We start from the raw sequence: 23586 nt of genomic DNA, 5'->3' as shown, positions 1-23586 counted from the left end.
ATATGTGTTCCAGTCATGACAAAGAAGCAAAGTTTCTAGATATTCTAAATGACTATTCCCTAGACCAGTTGGTCATGGAACCGACCAGAGGGACGGCAACCCTGGACTTAATCCTCAGTGGGGACCGGGACCTGGTGCGAGATGTAAGTGTTGTTGAACCGACTGGGAGCAGTGACCACAGTGCTATTAAATTAAACATACATGTAAATGGCCAATTGCCAAGAAAATCCAACACGGTCACATTTGACTTCAAAAGAGGAAACTTCACAAAAATGAGGGGACTGGTAAAAAGAAAGCTGAAAAACAAAGTCCAGAGGGTCACATCACTCGAAAATGCTTGGAAGTTGTTTAAAAACACTATATTAGAAGCTCAACTGGAGTGCATACCGCAGATCAGAAAAGGTACCGCCAGGGCCAAGAAGATGCCAGCATGGTTAACGAGCAATGTCAAGGAAGCTCTTGGAGGCAAAAAGTCTTCCTTCAAAAAATGGAAGTCTTGTCCGAATGAAGAAAATAAAAAAGAACACAAACACTGCCAAAAGAAATGCAAGAAGACAATAAGTGATGCTAAAAAAGAATTTGAGGAGCACATTGCTAAGAACATAAAAACCAACAACAAAACATTCTATAAATACATTCAAAGCAGGAGACCATCTAGGGAGGCGATTGGACCCTTGGATGATAAGGGAGTCAAAGGTGTACTAAAGAACGATAAGGAGATTGCAGAGAAGCTAAATGAATTCTTTGCATCTGTCTTCACAGTGGAAGATATAGGGCAGATCCCTGACCCTGAACTAACATTTGCAGGAAGGGATTCTGAGGAACTGAGACAAATAGTGGTAACGAGAGAGGAAGTTCTAGGCTTAATGGACAATATAAAAACTGACAAATCACCGGGCCCGGATGGCATCCACCCGAGAGTTCTCAAAGAACTCAAATATGAAATTGCTGATCTGCTAACTAAAATATGTAACTTGTCCCTCGGGTCCTCCTCCGTGCCTGAGGACTGGAAAGTGGCAAATGTAACACCAATATTCAAAAAGGGATCCAGAGGGGATCCCGGAAATTACAGGCCAGTTAGCTTAACTTCTGTCCCTGGAAAACTGGTAGAAAGTATTATTAAAGCTAGATTAACTAAGCACATAGAAGAACAAGCCTTGCTGGAGCAGAGCCAGCATGGCTTCTGCAAGGGAAAGTCCTGTCTCAGTAACCTATTAGAATTCTTTGAGAGTGTCAACAAGCATATAGATAGAGGTGATCCAGTGGACATAGTGTACTTAGACTTTCAAAAAGCTTTTGACAAGGTACCTCCCCAAAGACTTCTGAGGAAGCTTAGCAGTCATGGAATAAGAGGAGAGGTCCTCTTGTGGATAAGGAATTGGTTAAGAAGCAGAAAGCAGAGAGTAGGAATAAACGGACAGTTCTCCCAATGGAGGGCTGTAGAAAGTGGAGTCCCTCAAGGATCGGTACTGGGACCTGTACTTTTCACCTTGTTCATTAATGACCTAGAATTAGGAGTGAGCAGTGAAGTGGCCAAGTTTGCTGACGACACTAAATTGTTCAGGGTTGTTAAAACAAAAAGGGATTGCGAAGAGCTCCAAAAAGACCTCTCCAAACTGAGTGAATGGGCGGAAAAATGGCAAATACAATTCAATATAAACAAGTGTAAAATTATGCATATTGGAGCAAAAAATCTGAATTTCACATATACGCTCATGGAGTCTGAACTGGCGGTGACTGACCAGGAGAGAGACCTCGGGGTTGTAGTGGACAGCACAATGAAAATGTCGACCCAGTGTGCGGCAGCTGTGAAAAAGGCAAATTCCATGCTAGGGATAATTAGGAAAGGTATTGAAAATAAAACAGCCAATATCATCATGCCGTTGTATAAATCTATGGTGTGGCCGCATTTGGAATACTGTGTACAGTTCTGGTCGCCTCATCTCAAAAAGGATATTATAGAGTTGGAAAAGGTTCAGAAGAGGGCAACCAGAATGATCAAGGGGATGGAGCGACTCCCTTACGAGGAAAGGTTGCAGCATTTGGGGCTTTGTAGTTTAGAGAAAAGGCGGGTCAGAGGAGACAAGATAGAAGTGTATAAAATTATGCATGGCATTGAGAAAGTGGATAGAGAAAAGTTCTTCTCCCTCTCTCATAATACTAGAACTCGTGGACATTCAAAGAAGCTGAATGTTGGAAGATTCAGGACAGACAAAAGGAAGTACTTCTTTACTCAGCGCATAGTTAAACTATGGAATTTGCTCCCACAAGATGCAGTAATGGCCACCAGCTTGGATGGCTTTAAAAGAAGTTTAAACAAATTCATGGAGGACAGGGCTATCAATGGCTACTAGCCATGATGGCTGTGCTCTGCCACCCTAGTCAGAGGCAGCATGCTTCTGAAAACCAGTTGCCGGAAGCCTCAGGAGGGGAGAGTGTTCTTGCACTCGGGTCCTGCTTGCGGGCTTCCCCCAGGCACCTGGTTGGCCACTGTGAGAACAGGATGCTGGACTAGATGGGCCACTGGCCTGATCCAGCAGGCTCTTCTTATGTTCTTATGTTCTTAAGAACCCTAAAGAGCACTTTAGATCTCAGCTACAGTGTACAAGCATCGCATTTAGCAAGTGTATGCTTAATTTTCTTTGTTGTCATCAACAAAATTCAAGTTTATATACCATACACACAAGCTGCACCTGCTTAAATTCCCTCTTCTACACAACTATTAAAGGTGTAGGAGTCACGTCCTATTTTCCACCTGATCACTCTAGAGACTTGGGTTGAAATATCCAAATGTAACTCATCAGCTCTTTTTGCACGCAAGCTAGGCCAAACCATGGTTTAGCACAAATGAACAAATGTGTGGGTTCCCAGACCAAAGATCTCAGCCGCTGCACTTCTCCCCTGGTCCTGCTGTTGCTGCACTAACCAAGGGCTAAGCCATGGTTTAGCTTAGTGTTACAAACGCATGGGGGCTTGTGGTTAACCCTATGAGCCCAAGGTTCAGGTCTAATGCTAAACTAAACCATGGCATAATCCTCAGTAGCACCGCAGCAGCAGCAGGACTGGAGGGGGATCTCAGCAGCTGTGATCTTCACCGTGGAAGCCTGTACACTTGTTAGGTCATGCTAAATCATGGCATGGCTTAGTGTTACGTATAACCTGGGTAATTCAATCTGTCATGCACACACCAGTAGACACATGACACAATCCACTGGGCATCTGAATTGGAAAAATGTCTTTTAAAAATCTAGAATCCAAACGTGACTCTTTCAAATTGCTGAAAGTGGCCCCAATACAGATTTGGGGAAAGACTTTCTCCATTCCACACCAGACATCACACAATGCAAACTCTGAGGGCTTGGAGACAGATCATAACTCACCGCCACCAGAATCTGCAATGCGCTGTGCATGACCTCGATGTAGCGATACTCCAAAGCGCAACCAATCACAGAGACGTAGGAATGACTGTCCAAGCCCTTGATGCCGGCCATGGGCGTCTCCTTTCTGACACAGCCAGGGCCATTTTCGCTCCACCAGGACTGATGCCGGGAGATGTTAAAGGTCAAGAGCTCACTGTCCTGCAGAGGGAGGAGGACAGAAAACATGACACAATAAATAACACATTTTTAAAAAAGAAAATACACCAGAAATGGGAAGCATCCAGTGATAGATGAACCAAACGGAGAAATAATTCTCAAAGATGCAATATATATAGTCACTGCTTTGGATGAATTTTTATTATACTCTTATTTAAAAAGCGTTGTGTGGTTTAATAGCTGTTTTTACCAATTATAATGTTATCATAATTGATGTTTAATTGTTGTATGATTATTTTTCAGATAAACCCTTGATAAAGGCCATTTGGCCGAAACACATTGGGCAATTTGTCAAAATTATGATTTTGTGGTTTTTTGCATCTTTGAGAATTATTTCTCCTTTCGGCTCATTTTTTTGTCTCCTTTCGGCTCTATTTTTTTTTTAAACACGCCACCAGAATATTACTATAACTGAAAAGAGCCTTTTTAAATCTCTAGTTGTTGCTGCCTTGCAGAGAACTATTTATTGATTTAGTATTGGTATTTAACAGCCCGCCTTTCACCAAACGATCCCAGGGAGTGTAACAAAAATATAAGCATTACAATAAGTACAATGTATAATTTTGTTTTATTTAGTATTCCATTTGTATCCCACTTTCCCTCCAAGGAGCTCCAGGCAGTGTACTTGGTTCTTCTCCCCCTCCCCATTTTTATCCTCACAACAACCCTGTGACATAGGTTCAGGCTGAGAGGCGAAGAGTGGCTCAAGGTCATCCAGAAGGCTTTATGGCTGAGTGGGTCTCCCAGGTCAAAAAATCATACAATAAAAACCAGGGGGAAAAACCCCAGTATCAGAATAGCAAAACAGCAACACAAAACTGCAATGCACAACACTGCAATATTGCCCGAGATTGCCATCTTTGGCAAGTGGGGCCACATTCTACCCTTTCTTTGCTGGGGCTCACACTCCCATCTTCTGTTTCTCAGCTCCCCTGCCCAATGCAGTGAACTCCTGCATGTTGCTGCTGCCAGTTTGGGTCTGTGGCTCCCCTTGTGGCATGCCCTGCCCCCACCCTTTCGCTGCAAAAGGATCTTTTCTCCTCGCCGCCTCCAGTAAGTCTTGAACCCTAGTCCCTGGAGGGTTTGTGTGTGCTCTGTGCAGACAATCCTGCCCCTTGCTGTGTGATGTAGACTCACCTTTCTTCCCCTGGGTATGTTGTACTCCAAAACAGTGCCTGTGAGGAACACAGCGGGATTTGATTTCCTGTCTGGAGGGACGGCTGAGAACTTGCAGAACTGGGGTCATGGCTGCCTAAGCCAGTGGGGCTGGTGGATTAGCAGGACAGGGCATCATGCTGCATGTGTATTCAGACACAGGTTATGTGCTGGAAGTGTCCCTCCAGAGTTCTGTGTACAGGCAGCAGGTGGACATCATTGCCACTACATTCCCTAATTGGTAGGCTTTGGCGATGTGTCCAGGGACATTGCGGTTTATGCCCGCATCTTTTTTAACATCATTTTTGGGTGTTCTACATTGTGTAATTTCCCCTCACAAGCTACACAGCTACAATATATGGAAATCAGTCCACCAGCATAGTGGCAGCGTACCAACACACATACATACTAAGGTAAAGGTTTGCTTTGTGGATCTGTCAAAAGGAAAAAATACACATAGAACTCATTATAGAGATGGATGAATCTGTCGGTGTTGGTTCTCCAAGAGTCTTGTTTTTCCAACCTGAAATTCAGTTCTCCACATTTCTGCAGCAATTTGTGGGTTTTTTTTAAAAAAAAAATCCTCATGAAAATTTATCTACATTTTAGTGTGAATTTCTCCGAATAAACAGTTTGTTTATCTAATGGATACATGGCTGCCGTGGGCTCCTGCTGGAAGGAAGGGCAGGATAGAAATCCAATAATAAATAAATAAATAATAAATAAATTTTGGCGTGTAATGTTCCTTGATATAATGCATTTTTGTATGCAGTCTTGACTAATATATGGATTTTAACGGGCACTTTCCTTCTAATATATGCATTTTTGTTTACACCTTTTTTGGCTCAAGAAGTGCATCGCAAAATTCGGAGAAGTGCAAATATCTAAGGATAATTGTGTTTTGTTTCTGATATTGGTTCGAGAATCCATCCATAACTAGAGATAGCATACCTTGCATACACCCAGACAAAGACTATATCTGCACTTATGAGAGCCAACAAACCAGAACTGGAGTTATGAGAAATATTTTCCTAACAGGCCAGTTTAATTTCTTCTGTGCCACGAACACTAAACATCCCCCATAAATTCCCCTGTCAATTCCCTTTGGTATTCTGATGCATTGTGTCTTTCAGTCTTCTATTGACCTCCGTCACAATTAACCTCTTGGGTCAAATTACTCCAAGAAACTGACCCCTGGCATGATCAATAGCTGCTTAACGTACATCTCCCTGCAGAGTTCCAAATCATCTCTCTTCTGCGCTTCAATTATAGTTTGATTCACTTGTACCTATCTCCTGCCACCCCCATTCTGCATTTGTTTCTCTCAATCTTCTAGCTTCAAGAATCTATGCTGATGACAAACTGGGAACGCAGAAGAGACAGTTTGGGAGTTTGTGTGGAGCAGAAAGGACACACCAAATCTTAATAATTTCTTGCTGTTATAGAAAGGCAATACTCAACTCCAGTTTCCAGGTCACCCTTCTAGGTTAAAATGATATTAAGTCTGATATTTCCATGTTCTGGTACAAGAACATAAGAAGAGCCTGCTGGATCAGGCCAGTGGCCCATCTAATCCAGCATCCTGTTCTCACAGTGGCCAACTAGTTGCCTGGGGGAAGCCCGCAAGCAGGACCTGAGTCCAATTCAGATGCCCAGTGGATTGTGTCATGTGTCTACTGGTGTGTGCATGACAGATTGAATTACCCAGGTTATATGTAACACTAAGCCATGCCATGATTTAGCATGATCTAACAAGTGTACAGGCTTCCACGGTGAAGATCACAGCTGCTGAGATCCCCCTCCAGTCCTGCTGCTGCTGCGGTGCTACTGAGGATTATGCCATGGTTTAGTTTAGCATTAGACCTGAACCTTGGGCTCATAGGGTTAACCACAAGCCCCCATGCGTTTGTAACACTAAGCTAAACCATGGCTTAGCCCTTGGTTAGTGCAGCAACAGCAGGACCAGGGGAGAAGTGCAGCGGCTGAGATCTTTGGTCTGGGAACCCACACATTTGTTCATTTGTGCTAAACCATGGTTTGGCCTAGCTTTGCGTGCAAAAAGAGCTGATGAGTTACATTTGGATATTTCAACCCAAGTCTCTAGAGTGATCAGGTGGAAAATAGGACGTGACTCCTACACCTTTAATAGTTGTGTAGAAGAGGGAATTTAAGCAGGTGCAGCTTGTGTGTATGGTATATAAACTTGAATTTTGTTGATGACAACAAAGAAAATTAAGCATACACTTGCTAAATGCGATGCTTGTACACTGTAGCTGAGATCTAAAGTGCTCTTTAGGGTTCTTAAGAACATAAGAACATAAGAAGAGCCTGCTGGATCAGGCCAGTGGCCCATCTAGTCCAGCATCCTGTTCTCACAGTGGCCAACCAGGTGCCTGGGGGAAGCCCGCAAGCAGGACCCGAGCGCAAGAACACTCTCCCCTCCTGAGGCTTCCGGCAACTGGTTTTCAGAAGCATGCTGCCTCTGACTAGGGTGGCAGAGCACAGCCATCATGGCTAGTAGCCATTGATAGCCCTGTCCTCCATGAATTTGTCTAATCTTCTTTTAAAGCCATCCAAGCTGGTGGCCGTTACTGCATCTTGTGGGAGCAAATTCCATAGTTTAACTATGCACTGAGTAAAGAAGTACTTCCTTTTGCCTGTCCTGAATCTTCCAACATTCAGCTTCTTTGAATGTCCACGAGTTCTAGTATTATGAGAGAGGGAGAAAAACTTTTCTCTATCCACTTTCTCAGTGCCATGCATAATTTTATACACTTCTATCATGTCTCCTCTGACCCGCCTTTTATCTAGACTAAAAAGCCCCCAATGCTGCAACCTTTCCTCATAAGGGAGTCGCTCCATCTTCTTGATCATTCTGGTTGCCCTCTTCTGAACCTTTTCCAACTCTATAAGATCCTTTTTGACAAGGTCTTTCTCTGTCAGTGTTGGACGTAGTGAGGGAGAAAGTGAGGGCTAAAAGATGGATTGTATGATTTCTAGATGCCCAAGGAAATTTTGGCGCTTCAAGGTTGCCACTATTTTGGGGGTGGGGGATTCAAGTGCATTATGGCAAATTCAGGTAGCACAATTAAAATGGATTGGGTGCCCTTCCACAACAAACTCACTCTTCTCCCCCCAAAAAACCCAGACTTTTTGTGATAAAAAAGCGATGGGAAAAAGTGTGGGGTAACAATTGCTTCATGTGACACCATCTAACCTCCCTGCAAACAAATCAGAATAAATGCTCAGTAAATAGCCAAGACTCTGATTTGTTTGCAGGGATAGCCAATAGCCAATGCTGTCTAACTGTCATGCAAACAAATCAGAAAGAATGCTCAATAAATAGCCAATGTTGTCTAACCTCCCCACAAACAAATCAGAATGAACACTCAGTAAATAGCCAGCACTGTCTAATCTCTCTGTAAACTTTGTGCAAACAAATCAGGACGAATGCTCAACAAATAGGTTGTCTGGCAGCAACCTTACTGTGTGTTCAAAGGACAAAGGAGTTTTCATTCATCATTTTGCAAATGCAGTAATTGGCAGTAGCCCATCATCAGCGACCAGTCACAACAATTTAAATTGCTTTTTTAAAAAATGTGTTTTTAAATTTGCATATTTGTTTTTAATGTTTTTAATTGTTGTAAACTGCCCAGAGAGCTTTGGCTATGGGGCGGTATACAAATGAAATAAATAAATAAATAAATAAATAAATAAATTATTCATCATCAGGGGAGATATGATAGCACTCTTCAAGTACATGAAAGGTTGTCACACAGAGGAGGGCCAGGATCTCTTCTCGAACATCCCAGAGTGCAGGACACGGAATAATGGGCTCAAGTTGCAGATTTCAACTGGACATCAGGAAAAACTTCCTAACTTTTAGACCCATACGACAATGGAACCAATGACCTAGAGAGGTAGTGGGCTCTCCGACACTGGAGGCATTCAAGAGGCAGCTGGACAGCCATCTGTCGGGAATGCTTTGATTTGGATTCCTGCATTGAGCAGGGGGTTGGACTTGATGGCCTTATAGGCCCCTTCCAACTCTACTATTCTATGATTCTATTTTAATTATTTCTGTATGTATATAGTTCCGTTCATGTGCATGGTGCTTTACAGCAGCCTTCCCCAAACTGCTGTTCTCCAAATGTTTTGGACTACAACTCCCGGTTGCGCTGGCTGGGGCTAATGGGAGTTGTGGTCCAAAATATCTGGAGGGCACCAGGTTGGGGAAGGTTGGTGTAATGTATGAAAAGGCCCTCTCTGTCTCTAATGACACAGACAGGGGTATTGGGCTCATTTCAGGCCGCTACCACAGTTTCTAAGCATGGAGTGAGGCAGAGGAGATGCAGCTCACTGTAGTTCACAGCCTGCAAAAGGATACGGAGCTTAACCAGAGTAATGAGGCACCATTAGCATCTCATAACTCACAAAAGTTAAAAGAAACCAAAACCTTTTCACTCCGGGCTGTGAATAAATCTTACGCCCCACAAGCACCTCAGCCAGATTATTTTTATATTGCAGATAAAAGCTGTGCTCATTTAATTGTCTTCTCTCTTCCTCACGCTGCTCGTGGATGTCCCTCTGCAATTGGCAGAGGCAGCTGAATCAATCACTCTAAGCCTTAGACTCAATACTCTTCATAATCCACGGAGCTTAATCCGTTTAAAGGTTGACGTCTCCAAAAAAGTGCTCCCAAGCAAAAACATAAATTGCGCTTATGCCTCACAACAGAGGCTAGAGAGAGAGAGAAGTTGTTGTTCTAACTCAGGGATGCAGAACCGGAGGGCCACATTTCCTCATGGACAACTTTCCAGGGGGGCATGTACCAGGAGTGGGCAGGGTCAGGTGTTAAAGTGGGCACAGCAGTGAATGCGACTCTTAAGGTTGCATTGCAGCCCTGCAGAAGTCACTCGTCTCCACACACACACACACACCCCTCTATCCTCCACCCAGGCAAGCAAGAGACATTATCAGAATTCAAGGGCACCTTTCCAGCCAGGCAAAAGCACTCACAAGGAGGGTGTAGCCTGGGGGAAAACCAAACAGAGAGCCCTGGATGGCTGATTTGCACACACACCCAGGCCTGAGGTTCTCCACCCATTCTAGGTGGTGCTCACAGATAGGCATTTATTACGACTTATGGCGACCCTATGAATCAGTGGCCTCCAATAGCATCTGTTATAAACCACCCTGTTCAGATCTTGTAAGTTCAGGTCTGTGGCTTCCTTGATGGAATCAATCCATCTCTTGTTTGGCCTTCCTGTTCTTCTACTCCCTGCTGTTTTTCCCACCATTATTGTCTTTTCTAGTGAATCATGTCTTCTCATGATGTGTTCAAAGTAGGATAACTTCAGTTTCATCATTTTAGCTTCTAGTGACAGTTCTGGTTTAATTTGTTCTAACACCCAATTATTTGTCTTTTCCGCAGTCCATGGTATGTGCAAAGCTCTCCTCCAGCACCACATTTCAAATGAGTTGATTTTTCTCTTATCCATTTTTTTCACTGTCCAACTTTCACATCCATACATAGAGATTGGGAATACCATGGTCTGAATGATCCTGACTTTAGTGTTCAGTGACATATTTTTGCATTTGAGGACCTTTTCTAGTTCTCTCATAACTGCCCTCCCCAGTCCTAGCCATCTTCTGATTTCTTGACTATTGTCTCCATTTTGGTTAATGACTGTGCCGAGATACTGATCATCCTTGACAAGTTCAATGTCCTCATTGTCAACTTTAAAGTTACATAAATCTTCTGCTGTCATTACTTCAGTCTTCTTGACGTTCAGCAGTAGTCCTGCTTTTGTGCTTTCCTCTTTAACTTTCATCAACATTTGTTTCAAACTATTACTGGTTTCTGGTATGGTATCATCTGTGTATCTTAAATTATGCTCTGAGGCTAAAAGTAGGGCAGGAGAACCTTTTGCGGGATGTCTTCTGTGGGCTCCATCTTACTCTGGCAGGCTTTCTCAGACGTGACCAGCTTTAGGGTGCAGCCAAAGTGCTTGCCTTGATCCATCACAAATCCTGCCACCAACAGAAAATAAAGGCCCAGCTGAGATGGAGAAAGGCTGGCCTGTGGTTCTGGAGCTAACATGGTGCTGTAGTATGATTGAGCTCACTATTCAAGGTGGCAATGGTAGAACTGTATGCTTGCTGCATTTGATCATGTTTTTAGTGTTTGGTTTTTGCATGCTGTACTGGGAGTTGATGGATACTGATAATAGGCTTTTACGGACATAAGCAAAATTGAGACAGTGTGAAGATGAAAGAGGTAAACAAAGAAGGAAGGTGAGAGCGGCATATGATCGATAACAATCCTAAAATGTTTATAATGAGTTTTAGACTGTCAGGGAATTTGTTTTAACTTTGTAACATAATATGCTGCCTGGTAATTTAATGTTTCATTTTTTTAATGGCTATGCTCAGGGGGTGCCACAGCATCTGATTGTCCTGATGCGCAACCTATACTCTGGACAAGAGGCTACTGTAAGGACAGAATATGGAGAAACCGATTGGTTCCCCATCGGAAAGGGTGTGAGACAGGGATGTATTTTATCACCCTATTTGTTTAATCTACACGCTGAACATATCATACGGAAAGCGGGATTGGACCAAGATGAAGGAGGTGTGAAGACTAGAGGGAGAAATATCAATAATTTAAGATATGCAGACAATGCCATACTACTAGCAGAAACCAGTAATGATTTGAAACGAATGCTGATGCAAGTTAAAGAAGAAAGCACAAAAGCAGGACTACAGCTGAACATCAAGAAGACTAAAGTAATGACAACAGAAGATTTATGCAACTTTAAAGTTGACAATGAGGACATTGAACTTGTCAAGGATTATCAAGGATACCTTGGCACAGTCATTAACCAAAATGGAGACAATAGTCAAGAAATCAGAAGAAGGCTAGGACTGGGGAGGGCAGTTATGAGAGAACTAGAAAAGGTCTTCAAATGGAAAGATGTATCACTGAACACTAAAGTTGGGATCATTCAGTCCATGGTATTCCTGATCTCTATGTATGGATGTGAAAGTTGGACAGTGAAAAAAATGGATAAGAGAAAAATCAACTCATTTGGAATGTGGTGTTGGAGGAGAGCTTTGCACATACCATGGACTGCAAACAAATTAAACCAGAACTATTATTAGAAGCTAAAATGATGAAACTGAGGTTATCATACTTTGGACACAATAAAAAGACATTATTCACTAGAAAAGTTAGTAATACTGGGAAAAACAGAAGGGAGTAGAAAAAGAGGAAGGCCAAACAAGAGATGGATTGATTCCATAAAGGAAGCCACAGACTTTAACTTACAAGATCTGAACAGGGTGGTTTATAACAGATGCTATTGGAGGCCACTGATTCATAGGGTCGCCATAAGTCGTAATAAATGCCTATCTGTGAGCACCACTTAGAATGGGTGGAGAACCTCAGGCCTGGGTGTGTGTGCAAATCAGCCATCCAGGGCTCTCTGTTTGGTTTTCCCCCAGGCTACACCCTCCTTGTGAGTGCTTTTGCCTGGCTGGAAAGGTGCCCTTGAATTCTGATAATGTCTCTTGCTTGCCTGGGTGGAGGATAGAGGGGTGTGTGTGTGTGGAATAGAAAAAGGGGAAGGCCAAACAAGAGATGGATTGATTCCATAAAGGAAGCCACAGACCTGAATTTACAAGATCTGAACAGGGTGGTTTACAACAGATGCTATTGGAGGTCGCTGATCCATAGGGTTGCCATAAGTTGAAATCAACTTGAAGGCACATAACAACAACAACGCTCAGACCCCATGGCCGTTGGCAATACCAGTTGCTGGAAACCACAGAGCTCTCACGCTCAGGTCCTGCTTGTGAGCTTCTGATGGACATCTGGTTGGCTGCCGTGAGAAGAGGATCCTGGACTAGATGGGCCCCCCTCATTGGCCTGATCCAGCAGCCAGGCTCTTCTTACATTTTCATCAATGCATTTGGACAGCTTATTATATGGGCTTATCTATAAAAAGTTAGAAAACAGAGAGTGGGATTTTGTCACTAGTTATAAAAATCTAGTCCAGCATATCCAGGTAGGGCAATCCTTCTGCTTTAAATGCTAGAGAGCTGCCGCCAGTGAGTGTAGAGCTACGTTGGGGATAGGGAATCCTCAAGGCTGGAGGGCATATGTGGCCCTCCCGTCCTCTTTATCTGGACTCAGGACTCTCCCTAGGCGACGCTTCCTCTCCAGGCCAAATCCCTCACTGTCCCTGCCTTGCACCCTCCTTGAGAGTTTTTGCCAGGGTAGGATGTGTCCATGGACTTTGATCATGCCTCTCGGTTGCCTAGATGGAGGATAGAGAAAGGTGTCCAGTTGTGTGCAGAAGCAAGTCTATTGTACATAGATAAAAGGTTGCGTTCATTGCTCTGGCCCCTGTTGCCACTGGCCCCACCCACCACTAGAACGCGGCCCCTGAATAACTGCCCACATGGGGAATGTGGCCGTTGGGCTGAAAAAGGGTCCCCGCCCTTAAGCGACATGGACCAATGGTCTGACTCGGTATAAGGCAGCTTCCATGTTGTTCCCACAGTTGCCAATGAGATGCTTCTGGGCAGCCCACAAACAGGATTTTCTGTCCCGGCCAACCCTGTTAGATTCAGACTCAGGTTCACTGGTGTGTTTTTCTCCAGTGTTAAATGTGACATCTGAGCTGAAAGCGTTTCGTAGATCATCTTACAGATTATACAGGACTCTGCATCTCTACACGGCATGACTAGGCACGACTACTCAAACTAAGACGTCGTCACAGCAATTAGAAATGCCCCTGGAGATACTTTAAACAGGCTCAGGGAGGGCTTTTTATTTGCGTGGGGAAGGTTTCTCTGAACGGGACTGCCTGAGCAACCAAGCACTCCCACGAACAGGTTGAAAAGCTAACGCTGTCTGTTGGAGCCTGTGCATCAGCCGGCTCATCCGTGTTGATGGCAGCAGTGGCACTTCAGCCATGGCCTCCTCTGACACTGCCTCTGGTTGAGCCTCCGATTCCTCCTCCGCAGGGGAGGCATGAATGGCGGCTTCGGAGACGAGGCCGGACTGGGCAGCAACACAACAGCTGGCTCACTGTCAGACAGCATTTCTTCAGTTGTAAGTGGAACTATGCCTACAGCCATACAAACCTGAACACGCCTGATCTCGTAAGCTAAGCAGGGTCAGTCCTGGTTAGTACTTGGATGGGAGACCACCTGGGAATACCGGGTGCTGTAGGCCTAGAGGAAGGCAATGGTAAGCCACCATTGGTAAGTACCTCTTACCATGAAAACCCTGTGATTTCATCCAAACGATTCATAGGGTTGCCATAAGTTGTAATCAACTTGAAGGCATATAACAACAACAAAACTGGAAATATGGGGGCAGAGCCATCACTGTCTTAACTGCTGAAGCCTTCTGCTGTTTCAGTCCCTTCCCGCTGCAGTCCACTGGGCCCCTTCCCAGGATCCTATTTCTCCTCCTCCTCCTCCTGACCACTCTGTCAGGAGTCTTCAATGGGGTCCATGACACTTGAACTCAATAACCCTCTTCTTAAAGATAAGGAAGGACAGGTGTGTTTTAAACAAGCGACTCTGGGTTCCCTCATCCCAATTCATTTTTACTCATTCTGTTGCCACATCTGCACCATAAATTTAAAGCACTGTTTTACCACTTCAACAGTCACGGCTTCCCTCAAAGAACCCTGGGAACTGTAGTTTTTTTAAGGGTGCTGAGAGGAGATTCACAGAGCTACAATTCCCAGAGCTCCCTGGGATAAAGAACTGACTGTTAAACCACCCTGGGAACTGTAGCTCTGTGAGGGGAATAGGGGGTCTCCTGTCAGCACCCTTAATAAACTACAGTTCCCAGGAGTCGTGGGAGGAAGCCATGATTTGGGTCTATGATTCTGAAACCTTCAGAACCTTTCAGACTCTGGAACACCATCATGTTATGAAATATAACAAGCAGATCCTTGCTGTGAGTCTGTTGTTTTCTCAGTACCCTAAGACTAATATACTTTTTTGACCAGCATCTTTGGCTGTAACTCTCCAGAGGACACCTGCACTGACGCAGGGTAATAGGAGAAACCACTCAAGGCAAATACTTTATTGACCTCTATCAATAAAAAGAGCATTAGCTGCGAGACTATAGGGACCATCCTCAGGCTCCCCTTGCAATATTTTCGCTTACTTGGATGCAGTCATCCTTAACCCACCTGAGCTTCCATTAGCCCAAGGCTCTGTGGTGCTCCATGGATTTAAATGGAGGGAGCAGATCTGAATATCTATGCACAGGAGGTGTCTGCATGAATGAGCTCCCTCCACTGAAGTGGACAGCCATTCATTTAAATGGAGGGAGCAGATCTGAATATCACAGGAGGTGCCTGCATGAATGAGTTCCCTCCATTGAAGTGAATGGAACAGCCATTCATTTAAATGGAGGGAGCAGATCTGAATATCACAGGAGGTGCCTGCATGAATGAGCTCCCTCCACTGAAGTGGACAGCCATTCATTTAAATGGAGGGAGCAGATCTGAATATCACAGGAGGTGCCTGCATGAATGAGTTCCCTCCATTGAAGTGAATGGAACAGCCATTCATTTCAATGGAGGGAGCAGATCTGAATATCACAGGAGGTGCCTGCATGAATGAGTTCCCTCCATTGAAGTGAATGGAACAGCCATTCATTTAAATGGAGGGAGCAGATCTGAATATCACAGGAGGTGCCTGCATGAATGAGTTCCCTCCATTGAAGTGAATGGAACAGCCATTCATTTCAATGGAGGGAGCAGATCTGAATATCACAGGAGGTGCCTGCATGAATGAGTTCCCTCCATTGAAGTGAATGGAACAGCCATTCATTTAAATGGAGGGAGCAGTTCTCAACATCCATGCACAGGAGGTCTCTGCATGAATGACCTCCCTCCGCTGAAGTGAATAGAAGAGCCAGTCCAGAGGGGAGTGCTCCAGTTCCACAGGAGCTTCAGCATCTAGAACTGTTTGGATTGAGGTGGCAAGCTACAGACCTGGAGAACTACTATTTAAGAACACAAGAGCAACAAGAAGAGACCTGCTGGATCAGACCTTGGGTCCATCTAGTTTCCCACTAAGGCTGTAACTCTGTGGTGGAACACATGCTTTGTACACAGAAGCTCCTAGGTTCAATCCCAGGCACACACATGGCTCAGAAAGATTTAAACCCTAGAGCAGTGGTTTCAAACTCCCCCCACCCCCACGGACCACTTAGAAATTGCTGAGGGTCTTCGTGGACCACTTAACGATTTTCTGCCTGTTGTCTCAATTGCAATGTGCTGCGCCAGATGCTATATGATTTTTGATTGTGTTTTTAGACCACATGAATGATGCTCGCGTACCACTCATAGTCCGAGGACCACAGTTTGGGTACCTCTGCCCTAGAGGATGACTACCAGTCAGGGTAGGCAATTCTGAGCTGGATGGATCCTCAAAAGAGTCGCCATTTATTTGTCTTATATCGCCACCTTTATCCACGAGAAATAGATTCAAATGATTCTTAAGGAGATCTTTACTCATAACATCCAGTCAAAATCCAGCATATTTTTTCCTGCCTTTTTCCTCCCCCTCCTCCCAAGTCTCTCCTCAACTGATGAGTCCTGCCCAGGACAAACCTCTTAAACAGAGACTTACAGTTAACAGAATGCAACACCCAAAAACCCACTTGCTGAAAAGATCAGACTTTTAGTGAAAAAAGAAAGTGATGGGAAAATGGACCGGAAAGTGTGGGACATACCTTCATCTAACCTCCTTGCACTGCCAACTCCTTCATCTAACCTCCCTAAACGCCAATCAGGGTGAATGCTCAACAAAGAGGTCATTTGGAAGCTTTAACAGGTTGACACCACTACCTCTTTGGAAGTTGCCTGCAAATCTTTCTGTTTCCCAAAGGTAAAATAGGTTGTGTTCAGCAAAGGCTGCATTTTAACCTGTTTCCCAGCACTAATCTGCCCTGTCATGCTGAGAGATAAGCAAGTTAGATTTATACACCTATTTTCTCCTCCAGATCTTTTCGAGTGACTTTGAAGGCTTATGGCTGTCCTTAGCAAAAATGGTGACCAGGATGCCTTCTCAACTGCATGGCCAAGGTCAAGCAGGATCTGGTTTCTGGGCCTTTGTGTTTGGGATTCTAGGTGCGCCGGTGGAAGTTAGGGGCAGGGAGGGACATAATTTGCCCACTTTTGCAAATGATGTTTCAGTATGACTTTTCATCCTGTGCCTGATGACACTATATTGCTCCATTCCATACATGTTCAAATACAAATGCAGTGTTATTTCTTTCCTTATTAAAATATGTGTTAATCCGCCATTCTGTTAAAGTGCTCCAGATGGCTTTTTAGTGCATGAGAGGCTAAGTGCCCCAGAGGAGAGCTTGGATCCCTTCCCCTTAGTATAACATGAACACAGTCAGGCCATTGGTCCATCTAGCTCAGGAGCGTCTGCAATGAGAGGCAGCAGCTCTCTAGAGTCTTAGGCAGGAGGCTTTCCCATCCCGATCTGAAGATGCCAGACATTGAACCTGGGGACCTTCTTTATGCAAAACAGGCGCTCTGCCATTGAGCCACGGGCCCTTTCCATCCTTTGCACAATACATTGGCAGCACACTCTCCCCACTCTGCCACCTGGGCTCCTGCTGGGAGGAAGGGTGTCCGCTGTTTTTAACGTATGTTTTATGGTTTTTAATTTTTCTCATAGTTTAATTCTATTTTAATTGTATATTTCTGTATGTTTTAATGGTGTTGTTTTTAGTTGTAAGTCGCTCTGAGTCCTATTGGAAAAAGGGCGGGGTAGAAATAAAGTTTATTATTATTATTATTATTTATTATAAGGGTGGGATATAAATCAAATAATAAATAAATAAACAAACTTCAACTTAACATTACATTCAGACAGGATCTTGTAGGGACCACACAGATCGAAGAAGAAGAAGAAGAAGAAGTAGAAGAAGAAGAAGAAGAAGGGAAAGCAGACTGAGAATGCATGTTTAAGATTATGAAAATAATATTTTCCTTCCAACAAGCACGCCATTAGCCACACATCACCTCTCCCACCCCACCCCGCAACAACAGCAAAAAAGAAGAATCTGCTGTGCATTTCTTTTTCTCTTTTGGGTGTGTCTAAGAGCAGCTGGGCTTCTGGAATCACTAGCCGCTTTCCTCCCTTTCATTAATTATCAGAGAAAGCAGCGGTAATAGCCCTCCAAACGAATCCAGTCTAACCAGGCAAGTCCCCGGAGAGCTTGATGGTTGAATAATTTTGCATGTTTTAAGGTGAAAAAAATTATTATCAGCCTAAAAGTGGAGACCGTCATTTTTCATCTCCTGGTGGCATGTGCTGCACGGCTGCGTCTTGCCGTGCTAGCAAGGGGGGTGCTTTTATTGTGCCTTGTTCTCTCCGTTTGTATGCATCAATGAACATCGTGAACACTAAGAGGCAGGCAAATGCATTTCTGCAGCCAGAATTTAGGCAAAGGGTGTTCAGTGCGGGTGGGTGGATGGGTGTGATGTTACTGTTGGGTGATCAGTTACTAAAAGGGCACCAGAAGTCCTTGTCCAGCTCTTCCTGAAAGGAACCCAGTGCTTGAAAAAGATATGCCTAGGAATCCTTCATATAAACAACTGCAAAGGCCCCAACTTAGATGCAAATGACATGTGGCACACCCTGTAAAAGTATCTGTAAAGGTGGATCTGTCCCAGCCACATCTGAAGTAGTGGCCTCCCACCTGGACTACTGCAATGCACTCTATATAGGACTGTCCTTGAAGACAGTCCAAAAGCTGCACTTCATGCAGAATGTGGCTGCTAGGTTGGTGAGTGAGCAGCCCAGAGGTCTCATGTGTCACCAGCCTAACTGGGCCCAATTCAAGATGCTGGTACTAGCATACAAAGCCCTTAACAGCTTGGGACCCAAGTACCTAAAAGAGCACCTCCCCAGTATCAACCACCTCAGGTCCAATGATCAGCAGGGGAGGTCCTGTTGGTGATGCCACTACTGAATTTTATCTGGTTGCTGCTGACCCATGACAGGGCCTTCTCAGTGGTGGCCCCCATTTGTTGAATGCCCTCCCTCCTGAAGTGCATCTGTCTCCTTCACTATTACCCCTACCTCTACAGTGATTTCACAGGAGCAGAACGACAGTTAGCTCAGGCCTGCAAGAAGGACGTGGACATTGCCTGTCATACTATTTGATCCTTTTTGCTGGGCTACACAGGCTATCAAAAACATTGGCACTGCTGTGTTGTCTCTGGGCTGTCAAAATGTGGACTGAAAGCTCTTCATGGCAGGCATCAATGGAATATAAGGATCCTAATGTATTCAAATCATGCCACGACGAAAAGCGAAACACTTTCTTATGTATTGACAGCATGCTCAGAAATGACAGCGGCAGTCGCCTCAATCCCACTTGCGGGCCCTAGGTTGCTTTTACGAGCGACCTGCTCAAATGCTTGTGATGCCTGCAAAACCTACATCACGAAGGCCCTTGGGGAGATGCCTGTGGCAGGAAAGAGAAAGACTCTGTTAACATGCCACCCAGCGAGTCCATTTGTCTGCTGTCCACCTAGCAAAGTTTTGGCAGACAAGATTTTGCTCACATTTCCCCCCCTTCTTTGGAGATATGACATCTGCAGGAGGGATGACAGGGCACAGAAGGAACACTTTCAAATATCCTGTCCCCCTGCAGAAATGTGAACAGAGTGGAAAGACAAGAAGAGGACTCTCAGACTAAAATAACTCCACTAGAAAAGCATCAGGCGGGTGCAGGAGGGAGAGCAGGTAAAGCCACTCAGATTAACTTCTGCTTGGTTTTAGAAGGCTGCAGTCTGATTTGCACAGAGATGCTCATGTGGGCATCTTGAACCATGTTAATCAGCATGACGGCAGTTTGTATGACAGTATTTTCTACGTGTTATAGCTGCCACCTTTGCCTAAACTCTAGGGCACGTATAGAGAACATTTGGCCCTCCAGATGTTGCTGAACTACATCTCCCATGGCCAATGGTCAGAGTTGATGGAAGTTGTAGTTCAGCAACATCTGGAGGGGCAAAGGTTTCCCACACTTGCCCTAAGGGCTGGAGTTCAGGGGAACAGCATGTGCTGGCTGGGGCTGATGGGAGTTGGAGTCCGAAACATCTAGAGTGCACCAGGCCTACAAAGGCCAAAGTAATGGCTAGAACATCTAGGACCAGGATCAAACTGTTCAAACTGGATTGGGCTGATGGGTATTGTAGTTTAAAAAAGTAACTTTTCCAAGCTCTGCCACAACTTTAGATTTCCACAATTAAAGTGGATTAAAACATGTATGCTGGTGCAACAAATCTACTGGTTTGGCAACTGCATTGAAAAGTGAGAGGGAAATGCATTGAAAAGTGTGGGAAGAATGAATGATTAACGGGAAGATGTGCGAATACCACACAAGCAAATCAGGAAGGATGAATGCAAGATGCATGCTCATTGTCAGAACAAATGCTCAATAAAGATTGAACATAGCCTAACCACCGTATAAGCTTTGCACAAGCAAATCAGGATAAATGCTGAATAAACAGGCCATCTGGAGGAACCTTCCCTCCTAGATTGATCTGGCAGTCTGAGCAACTTGTCTCATGGAGTTGGGAAAGGTCCGTAGCTCAGTGGATGACCAATTGCTTTACATGTAGGGAGTCCCAGGACCAGTCCCTGGTCATCTGCGTGTGTTCTAAGCCAAATGAGCAGGAGTCTTCCCAGCTCCCATAAGCATCAGACCCTGAGACCCAAAGGCGGTGGAGTCTCAAGGGAATCGCCACAGCTCAGTGATAAAGCATCTGTTTTGCATGCAAAAGGTCCCGGTTCAATCCCTGGCATCTCCAGGAAGGACTGGGAGAGACCTCTGTTGAAAATCCTAGAGAGCTGCTGCCAGACAGTGTAGACAATACTGAGCTAGATGGACCAATGATCTGACTCTGTATAAGGCAGCTTCCAACGTCTGCAGAAGGGTCTTAAGTTCAGTGATAGAGCTCATGCTCTGCATGCAAATCTGAGCAAAGTGACCGAATGATCTGATTCAATATCAAGCAGCTTTCTATGTTCCTATGAGTAACTACATAGGCTTGTCCTGCTTTGAGGCACCAGTATGGTATGTGATCACTAGCTTGTCAGTCTCTTGCCTCCAGCCGTGTTGCTTGATCTGCTGCTGACCTCCAACTTGTCCACAACCACACCTCCTGCCTCTGGCTCATATCACCATTGCCTTGCCCCTGTTAGACCCAGACTCTGTGGCAGACAGTTGTAAGCTGGGCTCCAGGCCTGACCTCCACATACTCTGATTCTAGAGTGGCCATGTACCTTACTTGACAGAGGACAGCCCTCTGTTTTGAAGGTGCCCTCTGCTGTCCAGTCCCAGTCTGGTTTAAAGGTAATAATCCCTAAAAAAGGAGACCCTTGGGGGACTTGAAGTTGCCCATCAGCAGTTAGCAGCACCTGGTCGGCAGAAACACCTGCCTGAGCAGAAATACAAGTCCCTTGGTGTCTTCCCCACTATATGGAGAGTTGTACTGTGTTTCTATATAAATAACAGTCATTAGTTCTATATTTGCATCTATACCTATAAATTACCATAATGCCTCTTGGTGTCCTTTGGGGGGGTGGGGAATGCATGACGGACCACTCTACCGGGTCCTGCCCCTATAGAATCATAGAACAGTAGAGTTGGAAGGGGCCTATAAGGCCATCAAGTCCAACCCCCTGCTCAATGCAGGAATCCAAATCAAAGCATTCCCGACAGATAGCTGTCCAGCTGCCTCTTGAATGCCTCCCTGACCTATGCATGTGGGCCCTGTTCAGAGGATCAGCTGAATGTGCAACGTTCCGGGGCATGATTGTGCTGCCCTCCCCCATGCATCTGAGTGTGTGCACAAATTCATTGTTTGATGTGTTGTTTGACTATAGAGGGTGAGAGGATGTGGTCTTCGTGACCTCAGAACTACAAATCAAATCTCTGCCACACCCAGCATAAAGAAAAAATGGGGATAACTCTCCCTGCGAAGCAACTATGGAGGCTTCCTTCCCCCTCTGCAGCAGCCATTTGTGAAACCAGTTAAAGCAGATTAAACTGCAGCCCACCCTTCCTGACACACACCTTTCTCTCCACCTGAATGATTACCTGTCTGAACTGAAAAGGGCAGGCATTACCACCAGCTGCCAAGTTAACTAACTCCATTCTTTCTACCTCACTGCACTGCCTTGCATTTTGTCAATGTAAATTAACCGGCTGCTGACACAGTCAGATCAGCCAAGCTACTTTGTCAGAAATAAAATGTAAAGGATAAGGGAGGCCGGCAGGGAAGAGAGAGACGGGATCTATATGTGTTGGCCTTAAACATTTTGTTCGCAGGAGATCAGAAGGCAAGACAGGAAAACATGATAATTCCTCCTTTGCAGCAGAGCAAACATGGTGGTGGTGGGCTTTTCCCTCTGGCCCAGGGGTGGAGAGTTCACCAGCTGCCTATTCAGACTGAACTAGGGAATTTGGGGGGGGGGATTTATTTGGTGCACATTTTAATTAAAGGTTGGGCACGCCACATTTCATAAAGAAAAGAAAACAACAGAGAATGGGAAACTCACAGGCATATTAACGCTTAATTAATGGACTGCCTTCAAGTCGACCCTGACTTATGACGACCCTCTAAATAGGGTTTTCATGGTGAGCGGTATTCAGAGGGGGTTTACCGTTGCCTCCCTCTGAGGCTGAGAGGCAGTGACTGGCCCAGGGTCACCCAGTGGGGATTCAAACCATGGTCTCCCAGGTCATAGTTCAAAACCTTAACCACTACACCACACTGGCTCTAATATATTAACGCTACAGACCAGCTTTCTCCAACTTGGTGTCCTCTTGATGTTTTGAACTAAAGCTCACATCACTCCCAACCAGCGTGGCATCTTGGAGGGCCCCTGCCAGGTTGTCAAAGGTTGCTATAGTCTTAAAGCTTCTTTAGCAGACATTTCCTCTTTCCAGGATCCCAAGCACCCTCAGTAAACTACAATTCCCAGGATTATTTGGGGGAAGTCATGACAGTAACATCAGTATTGAACAGATTTGCTTTTTTAATGCCAATCACTCCCACCACATGTAAGGTCAATATAGTGGAAACTGATCTGCAAGTATCTGAGTGAACTTCATCAAAGAAGTTCTAACTGTTAGAGCCATACGACAATGGAACCAATTACCTAGAGAGGTAGTGGGCTCTCTGACACTGGAGGCATTCAAGAGGCAGCTGGACAGCCATCTGTCGGGAATACTTTGATTTGGATTCCTGCATTGAGCAGGGGGTTGGACTTGATGTTCTTATAGGCCCCTTCCAACTCTACTATTCTATGATTCCCAGATGCACTCTTTATACTTCCAAGACCATTACAAGAAATGTTCCTTGTTTTCAAAAGTTTTTTTAAGCTCTGTGTAGTAGTAGCAGCAGTAGTAGCTGTTGCTACCTGAAGGTCTCTAAGCGACTTACAATATTGCTAAAACAAAATTAAATATATCATTCCATAAAAATAAAACAATAAAACAACAAGAACAACCCCTATACAGCCATAGGAAGCTTTGGTAGCACACTAATAACAAAACAAAATTATCTCAGCCCATCAAATTCCTGGAAAAAAATGTAAGCCTTTACCTGGTACCGAAACAATGTCAATGAAGGTGCCAGGTGGACCTCACTGGGGAGCACATTAAGCAGATGGGGAGCCACAACTGAAAAGACCCTCTCCTTTGTCACCACCCTCTGAGCCTCCCTCAGAGAGGGGATGTGGAGAAGGGCCTCACATG

General features: G+C 44.8%; 1 protein-coding gene and 1 pseudogene across 5 annotated transcripts in view; one reads left to right on the top strand and one right to left on the bottom strand.

Moving 5' to 3' along the window:
- Positions 1 to 23586, bottom strand: part of NKAIN4 (sodium/potassium transporting ATPase interacting 4) — a 153539-nt gene that overhangs the window by 44633 nt on the left and 85320 nt on the right. For all 5 annotated transcript variants that reach the window (XR_009763194.1, XM_061630257.1, XM_061630255.1 and 2 more), the window contains exon 4: positions 3381 to 3578. Coding sequence is in view for 4 of the 5 variants with exons in the window: in XM_061630257.1 (XP_061486241.1) it covers positions 3381 to 3578 (198 nt within the window). In the remaining variant the exon portion in view is untranslated. The remainder of the gene's footprint in view (positions 1 to 3380; positions 3579 to 23586) is intronic.
- On the top strand, positions 13887 to 13995 carry LOC133388151 (5S ribosomal RNA; annotated as a pseudogene).

Source organism: Rhineura floridana, chromosome 6, assembly GCF_030035675.1.
Source record: "Rhineura floridana isolate rRhiFlo1 chromosome 6, rRhiFlo1.hap2, whole genome shotgun sequence".
NCBI classification, from domain to species: domain Eukaryota; kingdom Metazoa; phylum Chordata; class Lepidosauria; order Squamata; family Rhineuridae; genus Rhineura; species Rhineura floridana.
The sequence above is the reverse complement of the archived record's forward strand: the minus strand, read 5'-3'. Positions and strand labels throughout refer to the sequence as shown.